The 9,027-nt window shown below is 43.1% G+C and overlaps 1 protein-coding gene across 2 annotated transcripts; it reads left to right on the top strand.

Moving 5' to 3' along the window:
- Positions 1-203: 203 nt before the first annotated feature.
- Positions 204-8,045, top strand: Tac1 (tachykinin precursor 1). Of its 2 annotated transcripts, XM_057779371.1 has the most exons (7): positions 204-482; positions 884-1,015; positions 1,793-1,889; positions 2,339-2,383; positions 2,838-2,861; positions 4,125-4,178; positions 7,491-8,045. In XM_057779371.1, exons 2-7 carry the CDS (start codon positions 893-895, stop codon positions 7,538-7,540), a joined length of 393 nt encoding a protein of 130 aa, XP_057635354.1. In that variant the 5' UTR covers positions 204-482; positions 884-892; the 3' UTR covers positions 7,541-8,045. The 2 variants fall into 2 exon arrangements, with proteins under 2 accessions (XP_057635354.1, XP_057635362.1); XM_057779379.1 differs by lacking the exon at positions 2,339-2,383.
- The last annotated feature ends 982 nt before the right edge of the window (positions 8,046-9,027 follow it).

The following is a 9,027-nucleotide window of genomic DNA, read 5'->3' as shown; positions in this document are numbered from 1 at the left end:
TTCTGGAAGTCCGAGGCATGAGTCACTCCGCTCAGTTTTGATGAGTAATCTCAGGTGTCACTGAACCTTGTTCCGAAGAAGAGGGGAGGGGGCGTCAGATTTGCAGGCGGAAGAAAACAGGCCTCTTTGGATTGGGTGGCAAGACCTCGACTTCCCTAAAATTGCGTCATTTCGAACCCAATTGGGTCCAGATGTTATGGACTCCGACGGGTTACCATCTCGGAAACTCTCCATCACGCAAGCAAAAGGCGAGGGGGCGGCTAATTAAATATTGAGCAGAAAGTCGCGTGGGGAGAGTGTCACGTGGCCCTCCAGGCTCGTCACGTCTGCGATAAATACCGCGAAGCAGGAGCAGGGACTAGAGCGCACTCCGACCTGCTCCACTCCCGCACCGCACCGCACCGCACCGCACCGCGGCCAAAGACAGCGAGGAGCACCCAGCGAGTGTTCACCTGCCGAGCATCCCCGCTCGGCTCACCGCAGTGAGTACCACTCCCGCCGGCCAGCTGTGGCTTCCCGCTGCCCGTCGTACCTCAGTCGGAGGTGGCGTCCGCCCTGGCTTTGCTCCCGCTGCAGTCACAGACTTGGGGGAGATTGAGAAAATGCCAACGCCCCGCTTTGTCTCCCACCTGCAGAGCCTCCAGACTTGAGGGTGTGGGTCAATGGGTCTGAGACGCTGAGACTCAGGGAAAGGGGGATTTGAGGTTCTTTGGGACGTCATTCTGCTTCCTAAGGAGAAATGTTAGCCCTGATTTTTCTTATCTTGGTTTCGCGGGACCTGTTTTCCCTTTCTTGTGGCACTGAAATTCTGTTGCTCTAACTCTCGGGTGGTGACCGCCTATGTGTGTGTAATGTCTCCTTTGCTTTCTCCTCATCTCCCCAGAAATCCAACATGAAAATCCTCGTGGCCGTGGCGCTCTTTTTTCTCCTTTCCACTCAACTGTTTGCAGAGGAAATCGGTGCCAACGATGATCTAAATTATTGGTCTGACTGGTCCGACAGTGACCAGATCAAGGTGAGACCCAACCGGGCGTGGGAGCTGTTCCCTTCCCCTTGTGGTGGAACCCTGACTAGCCCAGCCGGCGAGAGACGCCGTGGGGTGTAAAGGGCGTCATCCCCCAGGTCCCACACAAGGCTTTAAGCCCAGAACCAAGTTTTCTCCCTGAGGGAGGAGAACTGCATCGCGGTCTCCACAGCCAGAGCGATGCTCTGTAGAGAGCGGGGAGATGCTGGACAGAGAAGTCAATGGGGGCAAAAGCGGGATCTTAACGAGCTGCGGGGTCTCAGGGCAGAAGTGAGCTCCACATTCCTGTATTTAACAGTCCAAGTTTCCCTTTACGTGATTCTTGGCTGTTGGCGCAGAGCAGCGCGCCTTGGGAAACAGAAAGTTGTGCGTGCGGTGGTGCAGGGTCGCTTGTAAAACATCAGCACACTTCTGCATCCAGCCCCACCATGTGTATGTAGGACAGTCGGGAGGTGGGGGAAGGGTCTCTGGAGCCTCGCTAAGAACAGACAAACCTTGAGTGAGTTTTCTGATGGGATAAAGAACAGAAAACGCACAGGATCACAAGGTGTTGTGATTCTGGGCAGGGGCGCCCGGGGTAGAATTTGGGGGAAAAGGAGGGCTCAGGCGGGGCCAAGTGGGAGGGAGTGCTGCCTAGATTCCTGCGTGGCCTGGACTCTTGCGAGCCCACCAGCTTCTAGTCTCAGGGGGATCTGTGGAGAAGCTGGAGCTCATGGTGGAACTGTCTCCGGTTCACTCAAATTGTCTACACGCGGGTTTGTTCCCCAGGAGGCGCTGCCAGAACCCTTTGAGCATCTTCTGCAGAGAATCGCCCGGAGACCCAAACCTCAGCAGTTCTTTGGATTGATGGGCAAAAGGGATGCTGGTGAGAGGAGCAATAGTCACTCTCAGGCTGTCTGGCTACCTGATCTGCATGCCTGCTCCTTCCTGGAGCACCCAAGTGTCGCTTACCCTGCGAGGATAAATTTCCACGCCCAAAGACTTGTGATTCCCAGAACACTCTGACAAAGCCCTAGTCCATGGGGGTGGGTAGGTGGGAGGGGGCAAGATCCATTTCTCATGCTTCAGAGCACTAGAGTGACCCAAACTCGAAAGTGACTTTAGCTAAACACTTCCCTAACTAAGATCCGAATTACAAGGGCCCCCAGGTACGCTGGATAGTCCAGGCTCGGGGTGAAAGACCTTATAGCGTTTCTGAGACTGGGTTAGTGTTGGCTGCCCCTTGCTACCGTGAGAGAAATATTCAATTGCCCTGAGTTGATGACGCAGTCAGTGGAGTGTGTGAAGAGTTAATGTCAATTCATCTCTTGTCAGATTCCTCAATTGAAAAACAAGTGGCCCTGTTAAAGGCTCTTTATGGTAAACATCCCTATAAATATCTTTATTTCACTATCATAAATGGTCATATAAGAAAGTATTTTAAGCTAGAGCAAGGTCTTGCAATTAAGTCTAAGTAAGAGAAGTGTGTGTGTGTGTGTGTGTGTGTGTGTGTGTGTGTGTGTTTTGAGCTCTTGCATATGTGAAGTGAGTGACCAGTCTTGAAGCCAGTACATTTATATAGCCGTGCTCGAGTCCCATGGTTCTGTCTTTTTAATACACGGCCCAAAGAGGTTATTCAATAAATATTCCTTTGGTTGTTCAAATATTTGGCTTTCATTAATAAATCAGTTAGCATTCATCTACTTGATTCCTCAAGACGGTACATAAATAGGAAATGTTAAATATATTCAACTGTTCAAGTTCCCTGTAAAAGATCTAAAGTAGCTTTTAAAAGAAATCTGTGTGTCGCCTAACTGCTTCTCTTCTCTTCTAGGACACGGTCAGATCTCTCACAAAAGTAAGTCCATAATTATTTTGACATTTATCAAACGCTAATGTTAGTGATATTGAATTCTGTTCATGCTACCTTTTGAGGCATAGCATAGGGGCCAATAAATTTAATTAAGAAAATATAGGAAAGGAAAAGACATATCCAGAGGGTGCTCTGATGAATAATCACTGTGTAGGCATACTGCAGTGTAGGCACGCTACAGTGGCAAAGCACACATTACATTTAAAAATAAAAAAGAAATAAGACCTGTAAACGAATAGGATTTCAACTGTAGGGTTAAGCGTCCATCACAAGCCTTCATCTCCACCCCACCCATGAACACTACAGAAAAGGAAAGTTACATACATCTCCTAACTCATTTTCATGAACTGGATCTAATAATGGCAAGCAAGGCAGTTATTCAGCTGCTAATTAATTGGAGTGGGTGAATATTTGAGCAGAAAATCCACTTAAATGTGAGAACAGATAGAAACGCAGGGCTACTTCCCCTTGATCCCATAATTGAAATGGGATGTTTCCTAGCTAGCTGGATCCAGGGGTGACAGGAAGTTCTATGGGTCCCTGGCAATGTGGCCGGCTTCTGTGAGTTCCATGGATTGTCTTAACCCAGTGGCACGGTGGACCCCAAAACGCATAACACAACACCGTGGTCTCAAATAACAGTGGAAACCAAGAAAAAATTTCTCAGTAACATCTTCTTTCGGGGGGGGGGGGGCATACACTTCATTTGAATTTACCTTCTAAGGATTTAAATTTTAAGGTGATTTTTATAGAACTAAAATATACAATAAAAATAAAGGTATCCTGTTAATGTCAAAACCAAAACCAACATGTTTTCACAAAAGGAGTATTTTTAAGTCGAAATCCACTAAATATAAACTCTTAGAAGATTCCAGCCAACAAGATCTCAAGCTTAAAGCTCATTTGTTGAGAAATGCAGTGTGTTTGTTGATGGAAAAGTAACCTGGATATTGTTCTCACACACAAATGTGGAATTGGCTCCTAAATTCAAAGCTGGCTACAGTGGCAACCATATTTAAAACTCCATAACAGATGAAGTATAATGCAGATCAAAGATTCTGCGAGAACTGAGAAAGTTCTTGCGGTGCACTCTTTCAGTGGGATTTGTAGGCTTCTTTGGGCTCACCAGTATGCAAAGTAGGAACATATTTATTGCATAGGCTTATATTCAGAAGTTTCTTATACTTTGTACTCGTGAGCTTATTTCTTCAAAGGCATACATACTAAAATACTAAATGTATTTTCCAGGGCATAAAACAGATTCCTTCGTTGGACTAATGGGCAAAAGAGCTTTAAATTCTGGTACGTATAAAATCATGTCTGAAGATGCGCAAATCTACTTCTATTATTTTTATGAGGCATAGTTTTCAAAGTACTAAAAATGGAATAATAGACTTAAGATAAGTATTTCTATAGACAAATTTTCATAGTAATGTTTGTAGCCAAAAGTCAGTTGATAGATGCTTAAGCTAATGCCTCCTCAGTATTAGTATATTTCTCTCAAAATACCAGCTCTTCCAGCATCTGCCCCATTTAGTCATTACACACCTGAATCTTCGGGCTGCTCTGACATTCTTTTCCATAGATATTCTCAATAAAACATACTGGACCCTGAGGGAGAGATGAGAGCTTGTCACTTGTCGCTAAAGTATTACGAAATTTTCATAAGATGTACATCGGCAATCTTCCAATATAAAAATAAATGTCTCTTAAAATCACCCTTTTCTGAAGTTATGGAAGCTCAAATCAGTGTCTTAGTAGGTGCTGAAGACAATGATTGTAGTTGGGTCCGTTCTAATGCCTTCGAAAAGGCACACACCAAATCTTTCCTCAGCTCTAGCTATAGAACTACAGAAAAAAAAATCTAGGACTCCCAAAATCTATTTTAACTCTAAAGGAGGATTTTTCTTGACACAAGGCTGCATATTTCCGCATTTCTCTAGCTTGCACCTTGTATGTAAATGCCATAGACTTATTTCTAAACCCTTCATTGCTTATCACATTTAATCCAACTATATTCAATGTTAAACAACCCCTGCATCATTTTCATGGAAACTGGCTTTTTATTAAGCACATGCAAGCCCTTAGTTCAGGCACACTGAAGAAAATACTGAAATTCTGTGTATTTTACTGTCACTGAGAATAAATTAAAACAATAAACATCTTATTAGAAATTAATCAGCAGCTGCCCTGTTTATAATATTTATAGTTTCCAGAGAACTTATAAGATGTTCTGGCTTACTTCTTAATTATCTGAAGGCACAAAGCAGTATTTTTAATTCTATTATTATTATTAATTCACTTTACAAATTTAGATACAACTTTTGTATTTCCTCACCAGTGATCTTTGGGTGAACAAAATTTAATTCTTAGGAAGTTATGCACCTGTCTGAAACCTGCAATTGCTTCATTTATATGTATATTCGTATTGTCTTCTAGCCTTGAGAAATGAAATATAAATATAAGCCCCTGCAGTGCTTGCCTTCAGATGTATGAGTCCTCTATAGCTGTGGTTTCCTCGGTAGCTGAATTAATCACCAGCTCTCTGTTTCTAGAATTTTTACACCTTTCAGAACATGCTTAACTTATGAATAATATAGCTGCTGTGCAAATTAGAGTAGATTAAATATCCTTAAAGTAATAATTATAGTTAATAAGATTAGAGCTGCTGCGATGAATTGGAATTGCTAGCTAATTTTTAGTCTTATATTTTAGTTAAGAAAATACAAATGGGGAAAATGTGGGAGAGGCGGTAAGCAGGGCCCATTTTACACACTCACTGGGACATGGCTCTGACAGGGGGTACGCAGGGCCCATTTTACACACTCACTGGGACATGGCTCTGACAGGGGGTACGCAGGGCCCATTTTACACACTCACTGGGACATGGCTCTGACAGGGGGTACGCAGGGCCCATTTTACACACTCACTGGGACATGGTTCTGACAGGGGGTACGCAGGGCCCATTTTACACACTCACTGGGACATGGTTCTGACAGGGGGTACGCAGGGCCCATTTTACACACTCACTGGGACATGGCTCTGACAGTTGTATCCCCCAGCCAGACCTATCCTTACTGTGTCTTGGTCACACACACTTCTGACAATGGTAGACACTCTAAGAGTGTGGAAGGACCCGGTAAGAGTCTGTTTCCCTGCAGGAAACCACAGTGTCCCAGTCATGCTGCCAAGCTGACTTTGGTTACTTTAATTAGCATTCCCCTCACTTCTGAGAGTCATAAGGTCTTGGTACCCAAAAAGTCCTGTCGGGAATAAACTCGGGCTACTCCTGATAAAAGAGAATGAAAAACGAATTTTTTTCTCCATAAGAAGTGCCCAGTCTGGGGTGCAGTCTGCTCTAGCTCTGGTTTACACATACAGCTGACTCTAACCATTCAGCGGCTTCGTGTTCCTGCTCCTGTTCCTCACAGAGAGAAGCAGACCTTTTGAGAGCCGCCAGGAAAAGCAGACCCAGTTACCCCGGAGCCTTCCACTTTATCCCTCACCTAGGAAACTGCTCACAGCAGCATGGGGCTTCCACGTATCTGCTGTTTCCTCTCAATTCCGCATTCATGTGGGGCATTTCCCACAAGCACATTCGCTTCATTATAATGCAAATCTAAGTAATAATGCTGGCTGCGATGATAAAATACCCGTATGTAGACAATTATTCTGACCCTTGACATTTTGTAGTTCCAGATCCTTTGAAATAATATCTAATACGGCATAATATAATGCATCTTAGCAGTTTTTAGTTCAAATGAGTCACAGTACTTAAATTACTTAGTAGCCAGGTGCTAAGTACTTTTGGAGCAGCAACTGACAGTTCCACAGCCGCCCAGATTCTAAGAGTTAGATAAAATTGTGCTGTGTATTTGTGAGTTCAGTGGCCTTGCCTACAGAGTAAGAGTGACTTTAGTCTCAAGGACAGCCAGTCCATCTTCAGAAGGTATCCATGAAAAAAGAGACCCCCATACCAGTCGGTTCCCCTAGAAACAGAGGTTAGGCAGTCTTGGCCTGAAAAGAAAAAAGGTCCTAAATATTTTAAGCTTCCTAAGTTATGTTGGTCTGTAGTGGCTGCTCAAATTTGCCATTTTAAATCCAAAGCTGCCATAGATAATGCATACATAAATTGAGTCTGTATGTGTCCAAACAAAACTGTATAAGAATAAACACCAGGGCAGCTTTGACCTAGGACCTGAAATTTATTGACCTCTACCCTAGAATGAAAGTTAGAGTCTCTTTTTTATCCTAATACATGAGCACAGTAGGCATGGTCCTTTCTCTGATAACTGTGAGTCCTCCAGTGCTTCAGTAACTTGCAGAAAAGGAACATCATACTCAACCATAAAGATACACTGTTGCACTTTCTGGATACCAAATCCACAGCAGGTGTCCAAATAAACCAGGAATGCTGTGGTTAGAACACTTCTAAGCAGGATATAGAGTCAGACACGCTTGGAAGGTGCACTAAAAAAGAAAAATCTTAGAAATACTTCTTCTAGGGGGCAAAGTCATTCTGACATTGCAGTAATTCAGTGTATGAATTCAACTTTCTTCACCACCTCTGTGAACCCCCTTAAAACTCACTTTTTACCTCCTCTTTGTTTTCAGTTGCTTATGAAAGGAGCGGGATGCAGAGCTACGACAGAAGACGTAAATAAACCCTGTAACATACTATCTGCTCAGCTTCATTTGTGGCAATGTGTGATGAGCGATAAAACATGCACTATAAGGAATGATTATTTATTTAAAAACAAATGTTATGAGTGGAAGAACTCCAAAAAAGTGTTTATTTTTTCATATTGTGCCAATAAGTGTTGCAATTCTAATGTGGTAACCTCCTCAGAAGGAGAAATTAGCAGTAACTTCGGCAAAGCACAGTGTCAATGGAATTGTCCAAGCTTGCCCATGACGCAGTCTCCAAAGAAGGAAGCTTTCTTTTTGCTGCCGGAAGCGGAGAAACTCCTGTGCAGTCTTGTGCCTCCCGTGGTTGCTTTCATGCTGACAATGTAGAAACTTTGGCATCTGACTCTATTGGTATCTTAGCAGCATGTTTTATGTTTTCTGACTATATAGAGATGTTTTTAAAAGTTTCAATGTGATTCTCTGGTCTTCATTCATTGTATGATGTGTTGTGATAGCTACCATTTTAAATAAAAGAATTTATCTTCAGGAATTTTGTCACATTCTTTCACTAATATTTATGTCAAATCAACAACTATTCTTCCACTAGAAGTATGTTCAAAGCTGTTTTGGTTGAAATACATTCTCCCCCCCACCCCCTCACCCCCCCACACACACACACATGCATACTGACACAAATGTTCCTCTCTCAAACACATTTCCTTTTTTCCTTTTTCTAAGTCATTTGATATGAAATAAAGAAATTCCCTTTTGGATACAAAGAGTACAAGCCAGCTATGCCTATGACTTTTTATTGGAGATAATAATCTGTTCTGTTTCTAAGATTAATCTTACTGGCTCTTTAGTTCCTTGCTGAGTAAATTATTACATCAGCACACCACAGTTGTAGGCCTGCTTAAAACCCACATATAAATGCGGTAGCACATGGTGGTGCAGGAGTTAGGACAGCAAAGAGAACTCAGAAGACTGAGGGCAGTTGAGGATGGCCCAGGCATGATAAAGGCAAGAAATGCTTTCTAGCATTTCTGTGGGTGTTTTTACATTGCAACACACACGATCCTCTAGCAGGAGTTTGGGTAAATGAATCAAGAGAAAATGCAGAGTGCTGGAGGGTGAGCTGTGCACTTATTCAAGGGGAAAGATGGACAGGGGTCCTTGGCTCTGGTGTCATAACACGCAAAGTGTGAAATACCAAGGGGGTAAACAGTACAGGTGCAGCGGCACCCGGTGCTGCAAACCCACGTGAACTTAGGCTGTGCTGGCGACTGGCGATCAATGAAATAAGCTGCAGGAGAGAAAAGCCAAAGTGGGGTCTAACTTCAGTGTCAGTAACCGAACTAAATAGTTTATTTACAGGTTATGTTTCATTATGCTCTTATTGTCATTGTTCATATTATTTAAATATTCAAAATTCTTTCAAACCTTACCACTTAACAGCAACATTCAATATTCTATTGTGATGTTATAATAGATAATGTCACAAGAGTAGTTAAATTGTATATAT

The sequence above is a fragment of the Chionomys nivalis genome, chromosome 1 (genome assembly GCF_950005125.1).
Source record: "Chionomys nivalis chromosome 1, mChiNiv1.1, whole genome shotgun sequence".
Lineage (NCBI taxonomy): Eukaryota > Metazoa > Chordata > Mammalia > Rodentia > Cricetidae > Chionomys > Chionomys nivalis.
This window is presented reverse-complemented; position numbering and strand designations above follow the sequence as displayed.